Below are 25,310 nucleotides of genomic sequence, written 5' to 3' on the forward strand. Positions count from 1 at the left end.
TGTCAAGTGTAAAACAAGAGCCATCCTTGCCATGCCTAAAATTCCATCATATATAATTTATTGTTTCTTAGCATTAGTTAATGTGCAATGACAATGAAAGACAACAGGTCATATTTCTGGCTAAACAAGCTTTATGACTTTATTGTTTGTTTGTAACCATGCTCTCATTTGAAAAATAACCAGCAAAAAGGATCACACACTTCTACACTCCTTGATTATAGTGAATCCTGAAAGTTTTTTGACAGTCAACAGAAAACAGGTTAAAACTCAGAGCAATAGCTATTGATGCTTAATATTCTTAGACATCAGAACTAACAATACTAGTTCAATCACGGATGCCATTTTTTAACAGTCACAACATGTTTATTAAATAAACATCCAGTTGGAAACGAGAAAGAAATAATTGCCAGCTAATGCACATATTCCCATGAAGCAACCTGAACAGGTTGCAGACACTGTGCAACTATTCTTCATGAAAAATGAATCAGGAGAATATAGCACCTCATTATATCACAGAATCAGCGTATGCCCTTGCCACATTCATTAAAAAACTGATCTAATATCAACATTAGTTCTCTTAAGTCAAAGGGACCCAAGGAAAACATAAGGCATTTAAAACGGCATGTAAACTGGGGCTGGGTGCAGAAAATGTTCATGCTTTTTTCCACACCAGCACTTTTATTCTTCCATCATAGCCCATGCTTCCTCTGCTTTCATGTAGTATTGATTGGCCAGTCTGCCCTTCATGGCCTCCATAGCTGCATCAGCCGCCTCAGTAAAAAGATCACCTACAAAAAAATTAAAAAGACGTTATAAATCACACATGCATACAATTCCAATATTACAGGTTACAACAAATTCAGAACACACTTAGAAATCACAATTGCCTATATAATATTATCTTATATTATATTATATTATAAAAGTAGTGACCCCAACTATGACCTGTGTGCACTGTTTCAAGAAAACTACCATGCATCTGTTTTTTTTCCTTTTTATATTCATTTAATCATAATCATGTAATTATTCAATTTAATTCTATAATAATGTTTAAAAAAATGTATACTAGTTATTTTACAAATTTGTCTTGCTTTTGCAACACTTGCTTTTGTGTTGAATCTAATAATTTAGTGGTTTCAAGGGATATTTGTCTTCACGAGTAGGAGAGAAGAGAATTTCAAGATTTTTAAAGTCACAGGGCGATGTTGGGAAGCAGTGATTTTCCATACCTCTTGCTTTGGTATATGAACAGTTGTTGATTTATGTGCAGGGCAGACAAAGTCTAGACGAACCCTAAGCATTAAAACAAATGTGACTAAAATTAGGGTTAGGGTTAGGTTTTATAGCAAGAGCAGCGGAGCATTTATGCACAGGCTTCCAGGGGTTGAAGCCAAGGGGCCTACACTGGGTCGGGGCCTACTGGCTTCATGACAAATAATATATATTTTTTTAATTATTTTTATATATAGGAGTTTACAGCACTGACAAATGCATTCGACAACTGAACTCCTGTAAATTTTCAGGACTCACAAATGCGTTTTTACCCTGTTGCATGAATGGAACCGTTTTTGCAAAACTAGTTTTCTATAATGTCATACAATGCAAGACAACCCCTGTTTGACGAATGCAGGTTTGGTAATTTACAGACGTGGGTATAATTTGTGTCATCTGAAGGTTTTAGATCAAGTTACTGTCATCTACTGAATGCAAAAACAATGAACAGAAGCTTCTAAAGTTATGTCCATTGATTTAATTTATACATATGCACTACTTTAAATGTCTATTTATTGTCTAGTAGCCTAGTGATATGTTCATTTGGTGTAGAGGCTATCCATAAGGTCCCCTTGAGCATGGGATACACTCACCTGCTCTTTGGGGGTCTGCATCCAGGTTGTACCCTCCCTCCTGGTACATCTCAGCCAATCGTGCCAACAGAAGGTAGCGCGGCTCATCCTGCATCCCATCAAACTCTCCCCCCTCGTCATAGTCCGTCATCTTAAGGGCAGAGTCATACCAATACACGGCGTGTACCCAGTCCTTAGCCCTGCATTTTCAAAGTCCCAAATGAACACATCTTGGTCCAAAAAGACAACAAATGTATCAATGCGTTCCTCACCTATCTGAAGGGAGGTTCAAACCCGTGTCCAATGCTCGTGCTACTAGAATCATACTCGGCCTGTCTCCTGCCTCAGCGGCCTGCAGCAGAAGGCAGAAACCCTTCTTGCTGTTTTCCACAGATGCCTGAGATAAAACAACAGAGAAATTATATGGGAAGCATAAGCAGAGAAATAAAACAATTTTTTCACCAACCAGACAATAGTTAGGAAAGGAAAGCACCTCTAATTCAAACTCTGGTAGAATGTGATGTGGCAGCTGAAGATAACATCGGCCAAGGGCAACTATAGCCTCAAGCTCCCCGCACATGGCAGCTCTTTCCAAATGGTACACTGCAGAAATCTGGTCCCATGGTGCATCCTTCTCACAGAAACGCCCGGCCTCGTGGTAGCGGACCATGGCTAGATGTACCTAAAGGGATAGTTCACCCAAAAATGAAATTGAATTCTGTCTTCTTCTACTTACCCTCACGTCATTTAAAACCCATTCGACTGTTGTTCATCTTCAAGACTCAAATGAAGTAATTTTTAATGAAACCTAAGGTTTCTGTCCATCCACTGAAAGTCTGCACAACCAAAACTTTAAAGAGCCAAGAGAAAACTAATCCAAAAATGAATCAAGCCGTTTAATCCAAGTCTTGTGAAGATACAATCACTTTTTATGATAGACAATCATAAACAATGACGACACACATCAAATATTGAAAGTATGGAAGCTCAAATGTTTATTCTAGTGTGTGACAAACACATTTGAGTTTCATGTTCAATTCAGTGTTAAATTAAATCTGTTTTTCATATACAGTGATTGTATCTCTTCAGAAAACTTTGAATAAACTGCTCGATATGCATTAGCATATGCATTATTGTAGCATTCCAACCCTTGGTTTTCCAGACAGAGATTAAGCCTAATCCTAGACTAAAATGGGCCTTTAAACCAGATTAGCAGAAATCTGCTTTTTCTGTCATTGTTTTAAATCGTCTCATGGACTTAGTGTAGTCCAGAGTTTGCTGAGGAAGGCCAGTTTGCTGGAGGAAGACAACAGCTACTTCTGGACTAAACTGAGGCTTAAATTAGTTAAACCAGTGGCCAGCTGCATAAACATAGACACTGTTACGACTGTGTCTAACAAACTAGTTATACCAACTAGCAGTTAGTCAGTGGGTAATCAGTCTTACTTTTTGCACTCACATAAAAATTAATAGACTTTAAAAAGTTATGACCCGTATTGAAGAAAATAAATTACATGACTAACCTTTTAAGACTAGTCTAAGCAGTTTATGCAACAGGAGGCAGGTTTAACTTCAAATTAACATTGTGTTCCAGTCTTATATATATTATAAAATTATAAAATGATTGGCACCCTTGGTAAATATGAATAAAGAAGCCTTTGATAAAATAAATCTGCACTGTTAATCAATCTAATTCTGAAATAAATGTTTTTCTCTACTACTCATTGGCCACAATCAATGGCACCCTTTTATTCTATACTTTTTGCAACCTCCTTTTGTCAAGATAATAGATATCAGATGTGTGATGAAGTTGTAGAACACATGCCAGTGATTAGATTACTCCTCTATACAGAATCTCTCCAGATCCTTCAGCTTTCAGAGTACATGTTGATACACTCTCCTTTCAGTTTTTTATAAGGTTCAGGTCAGGGAACTTAGATGGCCATGGCAAAACTTTTTTTCAAACATTCTGTGGCCCATGTTTGTGTTGATTTTGAAGTGTTTTTTTTTTTCATTGTCCTTATGAAATTAATATCCTAACAAAGCCCATTATAAGATTTTTAGCAGGGAACATCAGGGATTTTATTTATTTATTTATTGTTTATATTGGCTAGAATTCATGACGCTATATATCTTATAAAGATGTCCAAGACCTCCAGAAGAAAAATAGGCACAACAAAAGATACAACAGTATATTTCATTGAACACATGGTCCACCTTTTTATCCCTGTGTACAACAAACCCATCTTGAGTGTTTGCTAATAAAAAGCTAATTTTTTAAAGTTTTATCTGACCATAGAACCCAGTCCGGATTAAAGATCCAGTAGTGTGTGGCAAATGAATAAAATGTTTTTTAAAACCCTCCTAAACAATATAGGTGGTAATGTAGGTGCTTATTTTTTTGTCCCCAAGACAACTATTGCCTGCAATTCTCCAGTTGTTTTCCTTTGCAGAGTCTTTGACCACTCAAACTATCCTCTTCATGCTTCATCAAGACAATATAGACACATTAGACAATATACAGGTGCATCTCAAAAAATTTGACTTTCATGGAAAAGTTCTTTATTTTTTTTTATTTAATTCAAAAAATCAAACTTTCTTATATTCTAGATTCATTGCACACAAACTGAAATATTTCAAGAGTTTTTCGTTTTTATTCTGATGGTTATGACTTGCAGCTTAGGGGAAAAAAATTCTGTATCTCAAAAAAATGGAAAATTTTCTCAATGGTCAATCAAAAAAAAAGATTTACAAAACAGAAATGTTCAACATCTCCAGAGCAGATTTAATTATGCACTCAATAGTTGGGCCTCCTTTTGCATGAATTACTGCTTCAGTGCAGAACAGAACAGTTTGTGGCACTGCCGAGGTGTTACTGAAGACCAGGTTGCTTTGATAGCGATCTTCAGCTCCTCTGTATTGTTTGTCAGATGTTACTTATCTTCCTCTTCACAATAACCAATAGATTCTCTGTGAGCTTCAGGTCAGGTGAGATGGCTGGCAAATCAAGTAAATTAATATCATGGTCAGCAAACCACTTGGAAATGGTTTTGAAAGTGTGGGCAGGTAGGTGCTAAAGCAAGTGAAGTCAGAAACTACACTGGACTTCAAGCAGCTTGGATTCTGTGCCTCTCCAGTCTTCCTCCAGACTCCAGACCTTGATTTCCAAATGAAATTCTAAATTTACTTCCCTCTGAAAAGAGGACTTTGGACCACTGAGCAACAGTCCATGTCTTTTTCTCTTTACCCCAGGTGCAATGCTTTTTCTCTGGAATGTGACAGCTGTAGACCTCTTCATGAAGACATCTGATCATAGTGACTCTTGATGCGCTGACTCCGGCTTCAGTCCACTCCTTGTGAAGCTCTCCCAAGTTCTTGAATCAGCTTTTGCTGACAACCTTCCCAAGGCTGTGGTCATTCCTGTTGCTTGTGCATCTTTTCCTACCACACTCTTTCCTTCCAGTCCACGTTCTATGAACATATTTTGATACAGCACTCTGTGAACAGCCAGCACTTTTAGCAATGACCTTCTGTGGCTTCCCCTTCTTGTGGAGCGTGTTGATGATTGTCTTCTGGACAACTGTCAAGTCAAAAGTCTTTCCCATAATTGTGGTTGCATGTTCTTAACTAGTCCAGGAGGTACCCACCCAGTATTTAAACTCAAAATTAATTAAACAAATGAAGCTCAAAATGGAATATTCTAGTAAATAAAAATAAAGCTCTTTTCCACGATTTTCCAATTTTTTGAGATGCACCTGTACTGTAGGCAGATTTGTAAAAATTTCCTGTTGACTGGAACTCCTTAATTATTGTCCTAATGGTAAAAAAGGGAAATTTCAATGCTTTAACTATTTTCTTACATTTTTCTGACTTCCTATTTTGTGCTACTTCTGGACTTCATATTTTGTGAAGGTCAGCAATCTGTTGCTGCACATCAGAACTTTGTTTTTTCTCATCGTGATGGATGATTAAGGGAATTTGGCCTTTGTGTTCCCTCATATTTATAGTCCTGTGAAATCAGAAGTAGTGGCTGGATAATTTATTCTGAATTAAAAGTTGTAATTGTGTTTTAATGGGAATAAAGACCTTCAGATTTTATCCATAATGATTTTCACAGCCTTCTTTGATCATATTCATTAAGGGTGCCAAAAATTATATATATATATATATATATATATATAACAAAAATAATAATAACATTAATAATAATAATAATAATAAAATTGTTGCAAAACTGACAACCGATTGCAAGAATTCATTACAAACAGATTTCAGGTTTATTTTGCTTGCTTTAAAATATATTTAATCTTGTTCAGTAAGGTTTTTTTTTTTATGGATTGCAGTCTTTTTTCTGCTGACATTGTTTTTCTTGGATTTGCTTCTCAGTTCCATACAATGTAAAGCTTTTCTTGGTTCAGTCCATGTTTTATTGGCAACCTCTGTCATGCGGATTCAGATTAACACAGTTCGTTATAAATTAATCTATTTCATTTTAGTTAAGGATGACATTGTCCAGGTTTAAGTAATCTGTCCGGGAAACCATCCCCACAAAGTTTTGATTGCATGGACTTTGACTGGAGGGACAGTAACCTCTCAGATTTAACATATCTTAATTTCTGTTTCGCCGATATCTTAAGGGTTTAAAAATGACACGAGAGCGAGTAAACAATCACAACATTTTAATTTTTGGTTAACATAACCAAGGAATATAGTACTAGTAGCGGTATAATTTTATTTAATGCATCTGGGACTATTTTCATGTCAAAAACTCAATTTCAAAAATGCAAATATCACATAAATACAATAAAAACCAAGCAAACAAACAAACACAGCAAGTAACATTGTACAATATTTTTTTAATTAACATGATATATATTCTAAAAACTTTTCAGGCAAAAATCTTCCTAAATAAGACCTTAAGTAAACTTAATTCATAAAAGAGCTTTCTCCTTGCATTAAAACCGGGACAGTCAAAAAGAATATGTTTAATAGAAAGTGGGGTCTTGCAGAACATGCATAGAGTTGGGTCTTCACATTTAAGTCCCAAGGAATAATGTATGACAATATAAAGATATTTGCCAGTTAGTACCAGGAACAGGTTAATAAACACGACACAATTTTCTTACCTTGCCTAGGATGGATTTACAAATTTTCCTTTCGAGAAGCATAGTGTTAAGCCTCTCTACCTCCATTGCCACACAGGAGGGTCTGTGTATGTGGGAGCGAGATGAATGGAAAAAACTCCATTTTTCTTCTGTCAGCTGAGAGATACAACAAAAAAAATGTTTTTAAGCACCCATAGTAATTGATATTGATACTATATAACTATGTTGTGTCAATACTTTTTTTAATCTATAGTTTTTAACATTGGCCTGTTATGATATCAAATACAGTACATAGCTGATCTGTAAATTATTCCTTTACTGTCAATACAAACAAACTGTCATTTGACTATTTGACTTTTTTTCAAAAATATGTAACATTTCTATGAGAAGTAGTAGAATTAACATATGTGAGATTTAAAAAACCACCAAAATAAACTTCAGATATTACTGCACAAAAAAAACAATGCATGCAGGAAATCACATGCAGGGTTCCTACACATTTTGACTAAAGACTTCCATGGTCATGATTTCTAGGATTAAAAAAATATATAATTTATAAAGATTGCACTCATAAACAGCAATTGCTAGTCAATTACACATTTTAACCACAGAGATTTCCATGAGTTTTACATGCCATTTAAAATCTCCTGACATTAACAGGTTTTCAACCACCATGGAAACCCTGCATATGAGTTTACAGTAAGGGGAAGAAAAGCTTGCCACCAGTTAGAGGATGAAAGTGAGATGAATTAAAGATTAGAGTTTAGATGAAAGAAGAATGAAATAAAAAGGCTAAGAGGTTTAGATAACAGGTGGATCACAAGACGGCACCACTCTAAATCAAAGATCTATGAGAAGAAAACAGATTAGGAATTAATGGGTGATGGGTAACTCTATCATGATTAGATACAGGGAGTTTATCAATGGTTTCGTAGTTACCCGACGAACACTGTCCTCATCCGATTCTGAGTAATGTCTGTTGTAGAAGGGACATCCCTAAATGATGATGTAAAAACCTACCGTCACACATCTCAGGAGCCAAAAATTATTACTGCTGCATTTTAAGATGCATTTAAGCATAGCACACAACAAGCACACAGGTTTAAAATGCACTCTGACAGTTGGGGGAGTAACATAGAAAACAAGCAAGAATAGCTTCTAGTTTCAATTTCTCAGTTCAACAGTTGTAAATTCTTAGTTTAGTTTAAAATGTTCTGCATTTGTTTGGGTTTAATGCGGACACCTTCAAAGAAATGGCTCAATCATCAAAAACCCTCATTGTTTTTATGCCAGATACAAATAATGTTGTGATTAATATAATATAGGCTAGTATAACATAATATAATATATATTGAAAATACACAACATCGTTTTAATATTTCATTTTAATAATTGCATTGTCTGGCAAACTAATAATCTGTACCTGACTGTGATGCTCGACTGAGTCTCCTTCACTGCGTTTCTCACTGGGGTAACCACTGTCTCCTCCATTCTCTGAGTCCTGTGAATGTAAGTGCAGTTCACAGTAGTAATCAGCTTTAGAATCAGTTTACACAAAATACCAATCAATTTAATGTCACTGTTAACTGTGAATATATATTTTTGTTCATAAACTGACCTTGTGATCAATGTTAGCTCGATATGCCTCATTCATTTCATTCATAAATGACCAGCCTGTAAACACACATAGATTGAAAGACACAGTAGTGAATACAATGAATACAAATGAATACACAGCAAAATAAATAAAAAACATGACACATGGGAACAAACTTTACATTTCTGCTAGAATGTCCTGACTGCTGACAGATGTGAGAACGAAATTCAGAAATAAAATATGTTGTGGATGGTTTATTTTTACCCGATCCAATGCATTTTAATTGAACAAAATATAGTACTACAAATCAGATTGCTGTTTCCAATCATAATATTAAATATTCAACATGAGCTTTGATATTTTTTTAAACCAGCATATTCTCCACTAAAGCCTTACATATGCAAGTTAGAAATGTGTGTGATTATAATACTAATCAAAATAATAAAAGGTTGGTGCACATTGGCCCAGGAAGGTTACCTAGCAACTTTAACACCAGCTAATTAATATTCATGAAGTAAGCCATAGATACCATCAGCAGTGCACCATACACTAGGGAGGAAACATAACTGAGCACTAGGGAAAACAAACCCTTGCTGTCATACTTAGCTTTTCATTGTTATTTCTATGGGGACATTTCTTATAAATGTGGCTATCTTTAGACAAATCACACTGCTGCAGACAAGCATGGTTTTTACTGCAAATTTCTGTTATCCATATTGGCATAAAATTATAAAAAAGATGGTTGTGGACTTTCTTTGTAAGTGTCAGACAACACACTAAGCTTTTAAGCATTTTGAAAGCATAGAGAACATTACTTTCTAAAAATAGCCAAAGCCATTGAAAATGAATCTTTGTTTTCTCATAAAAAAAAAAAAAAAAAAAAAAAAAAAAAAAAAAGAACTGATTATTTTAGTAACATCACAACCAGCCAGCCAAAGGCCCACTTCAGTTCTCGGCCAGCTGACAACAAGTGGAGGCACTTCTTGTACTTTAAATATTTATATTTGAAAAAAGGGTTCTCCAGATGGTTGTAACATCCTGACAAATTATTATTGCAAAAGACCATTAAAAAAAAAGACTAATTCATTGTTTTGTTTGTTGCCTTAAGTAGGAGGCAACTGTAACATACTGATATCATCACAGACAATATGTGATGGAGGAGCTGGATGGCTGTATTAATAACATTAACTAGACCTGTCAGAAATATACTGCTGTATTCAGTAAAGAAAGGAAATGTGATACCACTGTTGTCAAATTGTACTACTTACTATAAACGTTATTAAAACCTACTAAAGCCTTTTAGTCTTTCTCTTTTCTCAAGTAGGTTGCGACTGTAGCTTGTTACCTACATAATCAATATCTGCCACTGACTTGGCTTGAAGGGGATTTGATATTACTCTGGTATTCACACATAGTGCTGGGGAAGTACAGGATTACCCATGGGTGATCGGCCTGCAGAGATGCCCATAGTTAGTGGAGAACAGGGAATCGAGTCGGTGTCACTGCTTTCGTCAACTGATAAGCTTTCAGAGAGCCGGGAGAGGAGGACAGGCATGTGGCCGAGAGAGGTCGTCCGGACTCTGGGCGAACCACACTGCTCTTCACATCCACGGAGGGCTGTCTTAGCTGACTGCTGGTGAGAAAAAAAGAATTTATTAAGAAGACCTGCAGAAATTAATAAACAATTGCTCATATTATATAAAAGTTTTATTCTGCAACATACAACAACTTAGTAGTAACTGCTTCTATTAAGTAAATACAATATTTTACTTGTGGCTAATTGGGCATACAGATGTATTAACGTCATCATGTTGAACAGGAAAACTCATCTACTCACTGGTCTATGTTTATAGGCTCAATGCGTTTATATTCGTGCTTTTGTAAACTATTCTAACTTTAAGGGAAGTCTTTTAAATAAAAAGAGTTGCCTGGATCTAAATTATTGTTGGTACATTTTACCAGAATTTACTTTCAAAACAAAATTTTAAATAGGAAAAATAAACAATATGAAAATAATTTAAGAAAAAATATATTGATTTTTTTTTCTAAGTAAAAGAAGATTTGGTTTTCAAAAAGGCTTTTTCCAAAAGGTACATCTGGAAAAAGGGGGGTCGTTTTATAATCAGGGTCTTCTTACATTTGGGTCATTATGGTAATTTCTGGCCTTATTTTCATTTTTGGGTGAATTAACCTTTTAATCGTGGTGACACCAAAGTCAAGCAACCAGGTGCAGTTCACTAAAAACCTGCGGTTAGATTTACTTCTGATGACTGAATTTAGGCTTAAGTTATGTTCATTTGTAAAGATTATCCAGATGAACAAAACAGAAGAATCATACTTTTGTTGGTCACAAAGTTTCTTTTTTGCAATAATCCAAAAGCCTTTGGAAAAATCCTTTTGGGTTTTTCCTCAAGGAAACCAGGGTGATGCTAACTTCCAGGTTGGTCTAGAAAAATGCAACATCTGTACAGGACTCTATATAAATATAGCAATCTCCCTATTGAGTAGCTCCATCAACAGGCCCAAATCTCTCACACTAGCCTCAGGACCTGGTTATGCTTATACAAGGATATGCTTTATTTTCCAATACAAACCAGCAATTTGTTGGTGCAGTCCAACTGTGCAGTTTCAGAAGGGGACAGGTCAAAGCGAGCTAGGCCCATACTCCTGCAGATCTTATTACACAGGTGAGAGTGGAAGAAAAGAGCCATGCCACGCACACCTGAAACAAACACATGGATAATCACTACACATGGTTCTCCTGCTTTCATTACTTTCTACATATTTTTCTCCATATAATGGACTTAAATGCTGGCCAAGAGGCTGAAGGTCTGAACTGCAGATTCAATGCATCTTCAAAGGTCTCTATAAGATCCCAGCTGAGGAATAAGGGTCTTATCTAGCGAAACAATCAATCATTTTCCTAGGAAATAAAAATTATGATTTTTAACCACAAATGCTCGTCTTGCACTAGCTTAAGTTAACACATTACATAATCATGTTGGAAAAGTCACAAGTGACGTAGACAGAAGTACTGTCCTACCGTTTACAAAGCAAATGTGCTAAGTCAAATGCCCTGTACAACAAAAGGTAAAACAACGATGTCAGATGATTTTGAAGTTGGAGGAGAAAATGAGATGGATGTTTTCACCCATGACCTTTCCAACATGATTACGTCACCCACATAGTGGAGCTAGTGGAAGCAGAGCATTTGTAGTTAAAAAGTATCAAAATTATTTAATTTTTTTTTACAAAAATGGCCAATCGATTCACCAAATAAGACCCTTATTCCTTGGCTGGAATCATGTAGAGCCCTTTGAAACTGCTACTGAAGACAGAAAGACCTGAACATCTTGGATGACATGAGTTTGAGTAGATTATAAGGATTTTTTTTTTATTCCAAGTGAACTATTCCTTTAAGACAAATCAAATTTGAAGTTTCTGCATAGAAGAAAAAAAATGCAGGATGTTGATAAATACCTAGGTTGCCATCTCCAAAGTCAGTTCCCTTCTCAGTGTGGATCTGAGGGTCTGTGTATAGGTCCCCAACACCCTGAATGTCCACCACTATCAGCTGGTGTCCAGAGCGCTCAAATGTGAAATGACTGAATGCCTAAATCCACAAACACATAACTGGCAATAAATAACCACACATAATTTCCCAGGGACAAAAGATACAGATTTGTAAGATTTTTGACTATATACCTGAGGTGTAAGCCGTATGTTATCGTCCCTCACAAAACCAGAGTTAGAGTTGTACTTTGTGTACTTTCCCTCTATAAAGTGCTCCAGGTGAAACAAAGGGCTCCCAGGGCGACTAGTCATTTCCACAATGCACATCTGCATGATGTCAACCTAATAGTGATGGGATATGTTGAAGAAGTATAAAATTCATATATGATATCATTGTTTGAGTGGTTAATCCTGGTTTACAAACTATGTCCACCAAATAAGTACCTGTTTGGGAGGCCTGTGGCGATTAAACTCTTCGCCCCATAATTTAGCCTCCATTTGTAACCTCACATCCTCAAAGTAAACCTCTCTGTCCACGGTTTCCATGTATCTCTTAGCCACGTAGTTTGAGGCTGATTTCCAGTTGCTGCTGTGGGAAAAGTTTGACAACTTCTTCCTGTGAAAGAAAGAGAAAAGAAAACTACAGGTCAACAAAAAACAACAACAAATATGTTTAATGCAGTTAATCTGCAGTTTAGAGAAGAAGAATTGGCAGGCTGGTGATTGGGGAAATAGGAGTTCACAAGTAAAAGAGGTGTCAAGCAGTGTCAGTAATGTCCTGCAGTAAAACTACTCTACACATCATTTTTCTAATGCTTTTAAAATTATAATGTGCAGTTTTGACAGCAACATAAACAATTAAATGGAATATTTGTACAGCTAATTAAACAAATTAACTGAAAAATTATAAAAAGTAAATAAAAACTATAGTAAAAATTTAAATTTACTTTATACTTAAAACCAATGCTGATTAATAAACAGTAATATTTACCTAGTATAGGGTATATATGTATGTATATATATACAAACACACACACACAAACACTCACTCGCTGGCTACTGTATTAAGTACACCTCGCTAGGGTTGGATACGCTTCTGCCTTCAGAACTGCCTTAATTCTTCCTGGCATAGATTCAACAAGGTGTTGGAAAAATTCCTTAGAGATTTTGGTCCATATTGATATGATAGCATCTTGCAGTTCCCGCAGATTTGTTAGCTGCACATCCATGATGCTAATCTCCCGTTCCACCACATTCCAAAGTTGCTCTATCGTATTGAGATCTGGTGACTGTGGAGGCCTTTTAGAGTAAAGTGAGCTAATTTTCATGTTGAAGAAACCAGTCTGAGATGATTTGAGTTTTGTGACATGGTGCATTATCCTGCTGGAAGTAGCCATCAGAAGATAATACTGTACACTGTAGTCATAAAGGAATGGACATGATCAGCAACAATGCTCAGGTAAGCTGTGGTGTTTAAACAATGCTCAATTGGTACTGGTGCTCAAGCGGCCCAAAGTGTGCCAAGAAAATATCCCCCACACCATTACACGACCACCATCAGCCTGAACAGATGAGACAAGGCAGGATGGATCCATGCTTTCTATTCTTTACACCAAATTCTGAACCTACCATCTGAATATCGCAACAGAAATCAAGATTCATTAGAACAGGCAACGTCTTTCCAATCTTCTATTGCCCAATTGTGGTGAGCCTGTGCAAACTGTAGCCTCTGTTTTTGTTCTTAGCTGACAGGAGCGGCACCCGATGTGGTCTTCTGCTGCTGTAGCCCATCTGCTTCAGGGTTCGATCCGCTGTGTGTTCAGAGATGGTATTCTGCATACCTTGGTTGTAAAGAGTGGTTATTTGAGTTACTGTTGCCTTTCTATCATCTCTAACCAGTCTGCCCATTCTCTTCTGACCCCTGATGTCAACAAGGCATTTTCATCCACACAACTGCCACTCACTGGATATTTTCTCTTTTTTTTGACTATTCTCTTTAAACACTAGAGATGGTTGTGCGTGAAAATCCCAGTAGATCAGCAGTTTTTGAAATACTCAGACCAGCCTGTCTGGCAGCAACAACCATACACGTTCAAAGTCCCTTAAATCCCATTTCTTCCCTATTCTGATGCTTGGTTTGAACTTCAGCAAGTCGTCTTCACCACATCTAGATGCCTTAATGCATTGAGTTGCTCCCATGTGATTGGCTGATTAGCTATTTGTGTTACCAAGCAATTGAAAAGGTGTACCCCTATAAAGTGGCCGGTGAGGGTATGCATGTATATATGTAGTAAACTGACTTGACTTACGCTCTATAACACTCCCTCATGGCTCCTTTTCCAAACACCTGTGAAAGAAATAGAATTTAATTAATTAATTAATTTGAAAAACCCCATAAATAATCAGTATTAACACATTTACTTTCACAGAAAATAAGTGTATTGTGGTGCAAAAATACCTGAGAGGAAACCTTGATATATATGTCGTCTTTTGCCCATTCTCCAGTAACAGCATTGTATCTAAAGAGCAAAAACACATGTATACAATTTAAATATAGATTTCTATTCCCTTTCATTAGTTCTCATACTTTTTCCACAGCAGCAACTGGAAATCAGCCTCAAACTAAGTGGCTACAATGAGAAGTGATTCTTTTCTTCACTGGAACAGTTAATGAAAGAGTTAAGAGCAAATACTGCACAATGGGCACAGTCCTAAAAGCAAACGCCCAATATATACACAAGTAAGTGCTGCTTTTTTCCCCCCGTTGCCTAGAATACCATGTACCATGTCCAACCCACCAAACGCAGTTTTTTAATGGCACACACAGCCATTGGCTGGAAGTCGAGGGATATTTTAGAGGTGTGAAGTTACAAATGTTTAAAAATAGAGTCTTGAAACTGGGAGCTGACCCCTTATGTTTGTATCCATCTGACGTTATCTGACGCCTCTTATTTAACATGCGATAACATGTTCTGAAATCAAATGATATTGAGATTGATCATCACAGGTGTCTGTGATGTAGCATAGTGGTAAAAACTCAGGACTGGTAACCAAGGAAACCAAAGGTCAGTGATGATAGGGCACAAGGGTCAATCTAATGTTCAGTGTTGAGGAGTCTAATTTACTCCAGATTTACTCACCTGTACCGAGTGCAGCGCTCTGTCTCGATTTCCTCCAGATGGAACTCAGCCCAAGGATCTGGCAGGGCTTTGGCTTTCTGAATAGCATGTCTCCAAGTTGCCTGATCAAGAAAAAATTAAGTTGTTTGAAAAACTTTCACATCCTCCTGTATGGGTTGAAAAACTGAAGATGGTAGAGATCCACATTATATTTTATAGCTGTGTGCAAGCACAAAACAATGGCTGGGAAAAGAAGTTAGGAACTGGAGCAAAAGAGGTATGCTACAATAATGGTCATGCAGGAATAAAAGGACAAAGAAAAGCTTGAATCAATGCTGAAAGTGTTGAGTAGACATTAGGTGAGGGTTCCCAGTTTAAAATATTAAAGAAATACCATCAGAAAATGATCATTAATATATCCTGTTCCCTTTAGGAATCAGAACTGGAACAATAATTGGAACATTCCTTGCTTCTCCGTTGTGTTGGACAGGTACTTTAACAACAAGTTCCTGTTCTGGGATCATGCTAAGCATTTTTCATAAGCAAACATTGGACTTGGCTATTTCCTGAACTTTGTGCTTTGCAGATTCGAATAACAGCTGTAAGAGATCCAGTTTACTGTACTACAATACAGTAATAAAAGTATCATCATTATCTGAGTGTCATCAATGAAATAAACCTGATGTGCAGGCAGACATGATGGCACGATATCTCAAAATAACCAGTAAGCATAGATCCTGTGGCCAAGTACATTCAGCCAATTATTTATTTCCTCTTGAAAGTGAGTCACAGTGAGCTCAAATATAGGTCAGACACTAGGAAAGTGTGGGCTCCTCCTTACAGGGAACCCCTAAAGTATGGAAACATTATCCATGTGTCATAAGACATAGCGTGATATAGGTATTCATAAGCAACACAGTATCTGTTCTGATAGTTTGAAAAGTGTGTTTTTTTTTTTTATTTAAGTAGAAAAGTCTTTTACTATGCCAGGTTAAAAAGGACTAAATAGTATCATCTTCTCTGCAGTAAAATATAAAAAATTTACATATATATATATATATATATATATATACATATATATATATATATATATATATATACGGATGAATTTTTCAAAAAGATGAGATAACATGCATTTCGAAAATAGAAAGTAAACTGTACTTGACATTATTAGCCATTATATCAACAATAACATTATAAATATTATTGTCTGTATCGGACACATTTTCTTTGCAACCCTAATAGATATTCTTCTAACAGCAAGCAAATTCAGAAGAAATGAGAGTGGGAAAAAATAAGGTGATAGGAGAAATATAGAAAGATCATGGATTCCAGGCTAGATGCTACAATGACACAGGATAAGATTGATTAATAAAATCTGGAAAAGCAACAGTAAAGGTGAAGGGTAGAAATCGAAACTTGTATTAAACATACCCGGCTTTTCTCAGTTAAAGAGCCAAACCTGGCAGAGTGCCCATCCTGCTCGGTTTCATTTTTGTTCTAAGGAATAGACAAACCCACTTGTTTAAGCACAAAAATATTAGTATAAATGCAACCTGTCCATAAGGTTAAGGAAGTCACATCATGAGAGCTTGAGAGAGCTCCATATATGGAAGTGAGTTCGTCACAAAAATGGAGGAAAACAATTTTTGCATACTGTTCATTAGTTCACTGCTGCTTCTGATAACAGCACAAAAAGCTTTGTGGTTATGAAAAAACATCTGTTCACTACTCTGTGGTACAGGCGATGTTTTTAACCATTACAGATCCAGAGAGGTCATTGTCTAAGTGGACATGACATGAGCAAGCCAAGGACGTTCTTGGATTACCACCAAAATACAATTCTGAAACGGATAGGTCCAGTTCTGGATAATGATACAGCATTTACAGTCAAGCTAAGACACACAATGTATTCATCTATGACGTGAAATGTAACTACTGCAACAGTATGATTTAGCTATTGTAATAGTATGAAATAGTATATGAAACAATATGCATTGATTACTGTTTCATAAACTAGTATGCCACATTGTGGTCTCGTCTATATTAATAACGTGTAATTCAAAAATTAAAACAGCGGCTATACATTTCTATGTAATTTGTGTCAGAGGCATTCACCACTATCACATTGTGGAATTCAGTTGCTGAAAATATACCATAAAATTCTGATACTTGACAGGACAACATGCTGTGTACTACAGAAATACTACATACTACTACAAATAGTGGTATGCCCGTCCAAAAATAGACTTTGTTAACATGCTACGGACTACATTTATCTAGGAAGACGGCACTACTTAAAGTATTTCCTCAATATAATAACATAATGAATGTCTGTGCATTTAGTATTTTTATTATGTAGTAACAGTTTTATAAAAGCAATATGACACTCATTGTACTGTACATATATGAGTATATTTAAAAAAATTTAGCACAACCTATCGTACCCTTTTGCTTACAGTAAAGTGTTACTCACTCTGTATGTGAAGGAGTTTTTGGGCAATGAATTTGAAAACTGCTGGTTGCAAACTACATTCTTTGGGTAGTCAAAGAAGCCTTTGGTTGGGCTTATGGGGTCATCGGTGATAGGGCAGATACGGAGGTCATCTTCATCATCATCTTCATCATCACTGGCATTGGAATCTTGGAAAGTCACTCCACTTTTAGCACACCCACTCCTAGGTCCATCCCAAGGACTTCCCACCTCCTCCATACTAAACATGAGCTCCTCCTCAGCCATGATGTCCCACTGTGTTGTGTACCAGAACTACAAACAAACACATTAGACAAGTGTCAAATCGAAACGAGCACAGCAGTCAAATACAGCTACATCGGCAGAATCGGTTCAAAAAATAAAAGCAAACACTTTTTTTTTTTTTTAGATGAACTGAGAAATGAATGATCAAGTACAGGTTGATCAAATAAAATGGTATTCACTAATCTCAATCCGAGATAAACCTGTTCCTGTTCATGCATTCCTGTCAAATTGTTGTGCCAAACATACTAAAACACCAGTTTGCAATGACAAAAGCATGACATTTTAATACATTCAAGTTAAACCGTCATTCATTTTTAGCTTCAATGTGCTAATGTGCTGCATAAATACTAATAACAACAGCTCACACGTACTGAAGACAAGAATAAGCAATAAGTGCATGTCACATACCTTGTTAGAAAGAATAAAGCTGACAGATTGAAGACATAACTAAAACAGGAAACAGATAATATCACTTATATCGAATCAGCTTCACAGCCTTTCTAAAGAAGGAAGTCAAATCATCAAATGTGTGTCAAACACACTGGCCAGGCCACTGACAGCTTCGGTGTCTCTGCAGAAATGTACTCTACGTGTCCTGGACTGCGAGCAAATGTTGATTTCTCTCAGCACTACGTCAAAGCTGCATTTAGCCCTCTAGTGGGCTGTAACAAATACACAGTCGTACATTTCATTTTAGAGAGATATTAGGTATCTAAATATGTAAAGTAAACAAATATACAATAACTAAAATACACAAAACAGACTTCTGTTTTTTTTTTTAAAAAGTTATATAAACGTTTAAAAAATTATATTCAAAATGAGCCACGTGCCACGGTCAATCACATGGCCTTTTATGGGAAGCTCGTGTTGTTATCGATCTCAACTGAATATTACGAATTCTACTAAGGCAAGGGCATGACTCATGAATATTAATGTATCCGTGCTAGCGTTTCCTGGACACAGAGTAATTCATATTTATTAGCCAAGCCTTCAAGCGGCCACATTTCCAAATCAAATCAAGTAGACGGACTACGCAACGTCATGTAATTAATATTCATTAGAGGACCCTTGGCCATAGTAGAATCGCATGTTCGCGAGGACAGGGCAGGACTCCACACTGGTGAGGACTAGCTGCACGTAGCCTCAGTGAAAAAGAACAGATCAGCCCACACACGGAAGCAACGTACATACCGAACTGATATTTATGTGTTCTTGGGATTCATTTTGCTGCCAGGGACAAACTGTTTATCACATTGATTTAAATATGTCAATCTTGTACAATGGTGATATAGAAATAAAAAGAGTAAGAAAATATATTCCATTCATTGTAATTAACAACACGAAGTGCACTAAACATTACATTACGTCGAGATTTCCCCAACTGGGGTTCGTAAAGGTACTGGGTTTGTTGGTTTAATAAAAAGCTAATAATCAATTAATCTTAAAAATGCAACATTAAAAATAAATCATTTTAAAATAACATAGATTAAACATACAGGACATAGTAACACGTGGTTATAACATACTGAGTGATAATAAATCAGTATTTGATGCAATGTTAAATGACTTTTTAAACCTGAAATGGTTTTTGTAAATCCAGTGGTCAAATGTTGTGTAGCCACCTGACTAATGACTGGTCTTTGCGTGATGTCCACAAAACTGGAAGACTATTGTAACTTCTTTCATCAAAAAACTACTAAAATATGATCGGTTTTGCAAATTTTTATAAATCTAATCCTTCAAATGCGAAGTCTCATGGTAGCGTGGCCGAGTGGTCTAAGGCGCTGGATTTAGGCTCCAGTCATTTCGATGGCGTGGGTTCGAATCCCACCGCTGCCAAAATATTATTTTCTACTGTATTTCTAAATGGAAATTCCACATAGAATTGGCATATAATTAAGCATACAAACGTAGCTATATTACAGTCGAACACAGCTCTTAGAAATTATTGGTCATAATTAAGCATACAAACGTAGCTATATTACAGTTTTATATATGAATACATTATGAAGGTCGAACACAGCTCTTAGAAATTATTGGTCAATTGCGCCATCCAGTGGTCTGATATATCGTCACTACTCGGGATTTTCTCCGTCATCAAATGTGTCTACAATGAAGTACTGACTTTTAGGCTTGTTTTTTGTCTTTGTCGGTCTTTCTGGCTTCTGGCTGGTTGTTCACAATATAAACATTAATTCTAGGGTTTCTGTGGCTCAAATAGTAAAGCGTTACGCTAGCACCGCGAGGTTGCGGGTTCGATTCCCAGCGAACACATGAAACGTAATAACTGTTAGACTGAATGCACTGTAAGTCGTTTTGGATAAAAGCATCTGCTAAATGCATAATTTAATTTGATTCTCCCATACGGTTTGCTGCGGTGTAATTAGCAGCCAATGAGCGTAATGATTCTCTCTGACATTTACTGAAATATCTTGGGTCACGTCATTTCAACATGGCGAGATACACTGAAGGGGCGACCCGCGCCACATAAAATGAAAACATGTTTTTATTTTATAGAGAACTATAGTGAGTATAATTTTTTTAATCACGTGTACACCTTTCAGATTGATTTTCTTATTTATTCATGTGTACTAAACCTGAAGAAAGTATTATTATGGACATCTATCTATCTATCCATTTTTTAGCTGGATTAATTGATGGACTGGAGCCATGTGGATTCTGTGATGTTTTTATCAACTGTTTGGATTCAAGTGATGCATGTAAAATTCCTTCAGTCTGTTCCAACAACAAAAACTCATCTCCATCTTGGACGCCCGGGGGGTGAGTAGAAAATTTTCAGCAAATTTTCCTTTTTGAGTGAACCATTTCTTTAAGGTAAAATACAGATAAGATGTTATAAATAATTTCAACTCAATGTTATATGTCCATATATTTATTTATTTATTTGGTGAGTAGCCTTGTCATAATCAGGATATTGTACAGTCCGCCAGTCATTATTCAAAAATAAAACCTTTCAGGTTGAGACAAAGATTTTTTTAGCCTTTATGACTGACTGTACCTGTACATTTTTTAATAACCACAGTATCGTTCTGATAAAACATCCCCTGACTGCAACAAGGCCCTGTTGTGTCAGTGTGAAAGTGGCCCTATTACTTTTCCATGAGTTGAACCAACACTGGTGCTGAAAAAAATCAAATATGTAGCATAAAAAAACAGGATTTGTCAGCCAGGCAGACAGACTTTACCTGCAAAAAGAAGTCCAACTATTGTAAAAAATATTGACAAAACAAACAGTACATATGAGGACCCAACAACCGTATTATTGGGTAATTTGTAAGGTTGTCCTCCGACTTGACTGATGTAAAATCCGATTGGAAATATGAGGGCGGCCATGCAGAAGAGGACCACTACAACAACAACAACAAAAAACAATTGACACAAGGTTGTTTAAAACACTGAGATTTGGATTATTTGTGCATATCAAATTTCCCTCAGGTAACATACTTCCCATGAAGGCAATCCAGCGGGCATATTTTGTAGCCTCTCCCCACCACTGTGAGATCGCAAGCAGGCCACATGTGATAGAGAGTGAGATGATGCCTAAGATGATGAAGAACAGGGTAGTGATCCATTCTGGAGGAAGGCTTGGGGAGATACATACCCTGTTTCGACCATGGATGGTCTGGCATTGCTTGACTAGACCCACAGTCAGAGCTCCTATGTGCAAAACACACGAAAATGTTGTGTCTATGAAGTGTAAAGCAAGTCTTCTTTTCGCAACACATAACACAACTAGGACTAGAAGATAAAACAGCATACAGAAATGACATAGGGTGAGTAAATAATGACGGATACATTTTCATCTTTGAATGTCATGTTCCTTTACTGGGATAGTTCTCTAATTCTACCATCATTTAGTCAACATCATGTCATTCCAAACCAGTATGACATTCCTGTTGGTTTCTTTTGTTTTTTTTTCCTCTGTGGAACACAAAAGAAGACATTTGAAGAATGCTGGTAACTAAGTATCAGTTCCATTGTACAGCCAAAAAATACAATGCAAGTCAATAGGAACTGAAAACTGCTTGGTTACCAACATTGTCTTTTGTGTTTGTGTGTGTGTGCAGCAAAGGAAAAAAAAGCATACAGGAATATGAAAAAAAAAAAAAATTTGGGTGAACTATTCCTTTAAGTAATATACAAAAGGGCATAATGATGATATCAGTTCTTGCAGTTGCAAACCTTTTTTTTTTTTTTTACTACAGTGCAAAAAAATAAAAATACAAGTATGTCTGATGTGAATTCCTTCCTGGAACATGAACAAGAATGTGAATAACTAAGAACTTTCAAAAATAAAGAGTCTCCTCCTATAATATTGAGGGTTCAACACTAAATTTGTGGACAGAGCATGCTTTAGTGCACAAATACACTAACAGTGGATTCAAATATCTCTCAAATCATGCTGTCTTTGAAGGTTTCATGATTTAAGATATTAGAAAATCTTTAGTTTTCGCAAGGTATAAAATTAACCACAGTCACCAAATCAGATTAAATTGACCCTGCAAAGCCTGAGACATGAAATAATAGAACAATTTAAATAAGAAAATTAAAATGTAATCTAAATGTGATTTAAATGAGATCTTTATAATGCATAGTAGTATCAGTTGTCACTTTAATCTTCCAATAATATGTCTTAGTAAGAGGATATTTAAATGCTTAATTTTCTGATCAAAACTGCAGTTTTTATTGTGAAAATAAAAGTCAGTCTCTCAGATGACTGAAAGATGGAAAAATAAACAAGGTCTTTTACTTGCTATAAACCATCAATCAGACAATTGAAGGGATGTAGTAGATTGTGTTCAACATGTTTTTAGAAAAGTTTTGACCATGTTGATTTCGAAGACTTCAAAATTTGTGTATCAGATATGATACAGTAGACTTTTATTGCGCTACATAAAAGATTAACGTAAATGTTATGTCAGTATCTTTCATTAATGGAGGTTAATGGACACCAACTCTTCAAAAAAATGTGAGTGACTAGTTGGAAAATTGCCAAATCCAGTTTCACCGTGGGAAACTCCTTTTAAAGTCACTCCACAGGATATCCCGTTATTTCCCTCTACACATCTTTAGAGTGAGGCCAGAAAGCATAGTTATGATTTTATCTCATGTGTCAGATTGGATTCAGCTACTTCTCAGTTTACATCAATCTTCACTTATACTTATTTTATTCAGTTACATTAGTTTAATCAGCCTCATCAAATCAATGTATAGTGCACTTTTTTAATATATAATTTTGAGTAAATATTGGGTAAAAAGTGTATAAATTGTCTCTCTCTCTCTCTCTCTCTCTCTCTCTCTCTCTCTCTCTCTCTCTCTCTCTCTCTCTATATATATATATATATATATATATATATATATATATATATATATATATATATATATATCTCCATTGTAAGATCATTTGCATCAACAACCTTCTATTAATATTATTACCACGTTTACATAACAGGACAATTTTCCATCTGATTAAATCCTAGATCGTATCTCTGGGGAAGGCAATTCCCAACAGACTTCATTAATACAGCAACAAACACCCTGAATAATCAGCAACACATTTCCCTTTAAAGCGTTCTTATGCACATCTCACTAATGCAAAACATTGAATCACTGGCTTTTATCAGCAAATGCCAGATGCTTTTATATATTTATATGTTCTACCCATAAATGGTTGTGTAGAGAATCTTGTTTGAATACAATGTGTCCAACTAAACAAAAAAACGAAAATGCTTGTTTAATGCATAAATAAATACATTAGGACCAGATGAATTGTTTTATAATGGATTTTTGTATATTATGTTCAGTAGTTATAAAAACATTTCACATGCAGATACACGTGTGCTCAGCCTAAGGAGGTACCATGGTATTTGACTGAACTTGAAGTTTCTTACCCTCTTGCCCGCCTGTATTGATCCAGTCTGGATTTACAATACTTGCAATTGCGAAGATATCTGCTGCGAGAAAGAGACATCCTGAAATAATGGTGAGTTTATCCATTTTCATACTTCAGTCTGTGAGCTACATGAGTTTAGGTCTGTTAGATGTTTGGGATTGTATGAGATGGGTGCAACTTTGACTCCCTCTGCACCTCATGGAGATGCTCTTCATGCAGTTCTAGAAGACAACATCTGAATGTCAGTTCAAAACACCAACAGTATGACATTGAGTATTGAACATCATCCCATTATGAAACACAGCCCCTCACGTACTCCACTAACAGCTCCCTTGAAGGTGAGCCCATACTTGAGCACGGCTGTGTGGAAAATCCCGGGTGCTCCGATGTGTTACATCCGTGCTGGATCTTCCCTCTTGATTTATGGATATCACTGAAAAGGGAAAGCGATTCCAAATCGCACGAGTCTCAGTATCGTGTATGCTGGAAAATATCGTGCTGAAACGATAACTACAGCTGTCCTACTTGTCTTATGTTCTTCCGCGTTTCATTTTAAACTAATTTACCGTAAAACAGCGTCTGCGAACCTTTCACAACACAACCTTGCTCGCGAGATATTTTCCCTTTGTAAGGAATAACAGGGGGCAGGAGAACATGACGCAACACATGACGTCACCAACCTGATTTTGACAGCAGTGTGCCTGTCGCTCTCACTGGAAACGTCAATGAATAAAATAGGTCTGGTCTGTTGCTTTTTTTTTTTCAAATAAGTTTTTAAGCACAGATGCTTGATTTGGAAAGACACAAAATGTAATAAAGAGAAAATAATGACTAGGCTTATACTAGTCTGGAAATATGTTTTTGCAACTAGGTAGAAGTAAGCAATGAAATTAGGAGATATCTATTTTTAATTTTTATCAATTATAAAACATTGTAGTGAACGCGATAAGGCTATTAAAGAATGTTATATATATATATATGTGTGTGTGTGTGTGTGTGTGTGTGTATATGTATATATATATATATATATATATATATATATATATATATATATAGGACAAGGGCGTTTGTATGTTTTTACCTGACATTTGTTTAATGTAAACCAGTTAAAACTTGTTTAGTGTTGTTCATTGTATATTGAGTGAACATTATTACAGAAACTTAAACCAACTTCCTGAACGTGTTACTTCACCTTTTGACCATTGAATCACTTGGGGGTTTTTTTTCATAGTTTCTCCCCCGCCATTCATGATTATAGTACAAGTATTTTTTATATAATTTTACAATCTTATACAGTATTTTATAAGTATATAATATTGTACTTTCAGAAAGCAACTTCTTTCCAGTGTAATATTTGACCATTTATTGTAAAAACAAAGCAGCAAAACACAACTACTCACTTACCATTATCTTATATTCAGATTTCAAAAAGGTAATACCTCAATTTAATTTCCGTGCAG

At 36.0% G+C, this 25,310-nt stretch overlaps 2 protein-coding genes and 1 non-coding gene across 9 annotated transcripts; 1 reads left to right on the forward strand and 2 right to left on the reverse strand.

The window, feature by feature from the left end:
- Positions 1-108: 108 nt before the first annotated feature.
- Positions 109-18,548, reverse strand: eef2k (eukaryotic elongation factor 2 kinase). 6 transcript variants are annotated; one of them, XM_026222965.1, is made up of 19 exons: positions 18,345-18,548; positions 17,655-17,945; positions 16,613-16,678; positions 15,200-15,300; positions 14,518-14,578; positions 14,369-14,406; positions 12,504-12,675; positions 12,252-12,401; positions 12,027-12,159; positions 11,141-11,268; positions 9,984-10,176; positions 8,568-8,623; positions 8,373-8,450; positions 7,889-7,945; positions 6,971-7,105; positions 2,338-2,526; positions 2,117-2,241; positions 1,866-2,044; positions 109-788 (listed from the first exon to the last, which is right to left on the reverse strand). In XM_026222965.1, the coding sequence occupies exons 2-19, from the start codon at positions 17,916-17,918 to the stop codon at positions 679-681; spliced, it is 2,235 nt and encodes a 744-aa protein (XP_026078750.1). In that variant the 5' UTR covers positions 17,919-17,945; positions 18,345-18,548; the 3' UTR covers positions 109-678. The 6 variants fall into 6 exon arrangements, with proteins under 6 accessions (XP_026078750.1, XP_026078749.1, XP_026078753.1 ...); XM_026222964.1 differs by having other exon boundaries at positions 9,984-10,179; XM_026222968.1 differs by lacking the exon at positions 16,613-16,678 and having other exon boundaries at positions 9,984-10,179.
- A 1,145-nt stretch (positions 18,549-19,693) lies between these two features.
- Positions 19,694-19,775, forward strand: trnal-uag (transfer RNA leucine (anticodon UAG)). The gene has a single exon. It is a non-coding gene; the product is annotated as a tRNA-Leu (tRNA).
- Positions 19,776-20,794: 1,019 nt separating this feature from the next.
- On the reverse strand, positions 20,795-24,503 carry mosmob (modulator of smoothened b). Of its 2 annotated transcripts, XM_026222971.1 has the most exons (4): positions 24,167-24,503; positions 23,849-24,071; positions 21,402-21,614; positions 20,795-21,304 (listed from the first exon to the last, which is right to left on the reverse strand). In XM_026222971.1, the coding sequence occupies exons 2-4, from the start codon at positions 23,958-23,960 to the stop codon at positions 21,120-21,122; spliced, it is 510 nt and encodes a 169-aa protein (XP_026078756.1). In that variant the 5' UTR covers positions 23,961-24,071; positions 24,167-24,503; the 3' UTR covers positions 20,795-21,119. The 2 variants fall into 2 exon arrangements, with proteins under 2 accessions (XP_026078756.1, XP_026078757.1); XM_026222972.1 differs by having other exon boundaries at positions 23,849-24,503.
- Positions 24,504-25,310: the final 807 nt, after the last annotated feature.

Source organism: Carassius auratus, chromosome 37 (assembly GCF_003368295.1).
Source record: "Carassius auratus strain Wakin chromosome 37, ASM336829v1, whole genome shotgun sequence".
Classification (NCBI taxonomy): Eukaryota; Metazoa; Chordata; class Actinopteri; order Cypriniformes; family Cyprinidae; genus Carassius; species Carassius auratus.

Excerpts from the sequence above, each read along its gene's own strand:
- eef2k (XM_026222964.1), bottom strand. The coding sequence starts at position 17,918 with ATGGCTGAGGAGGAGCTCATGTTTAGTATGGAGGAGGTGGGAAGTCCT. Across the intron at positions 14,579-15,199 it reads GAGCGCTGCACTCGGTACAG|ATACAATGCTGTTACTGGAG; the intron begins GTGAGTAAATCT and ends TTTGCTCTTTAG. Across the intron at positions 14,407-14,517 it reads ATATCAAGGTTTCCTCTCAG|GTGTTTGGAAAAGGAGCCAT; the intron begins GTATTTTTGCAC and ends TTTCTTTCACAG.
- mosmob (XM_026222971.1), bottom strand. The coding sequence starts at position 23,960 with ATGAAAATGGATAAACTCACCATTATTTCAGGATGTCTCTTTCTCGCA. Across the intron at positions 21,615-23,848 it reads CAATACAGGCGGGCAAGAGG|GAGCTCTGACTGTGGGTCTA; the intron begins GTAAGAAACTTC and ends TTTTGCACATAG. Across the intron at positions 21,305-21,401 it reads CTGGATTGCCTTCATGGGAA|TGGTCCTCTTCTGCATGGCC; the intron begins GTATGTTACCTG and ends TTGTTGTTGTAG.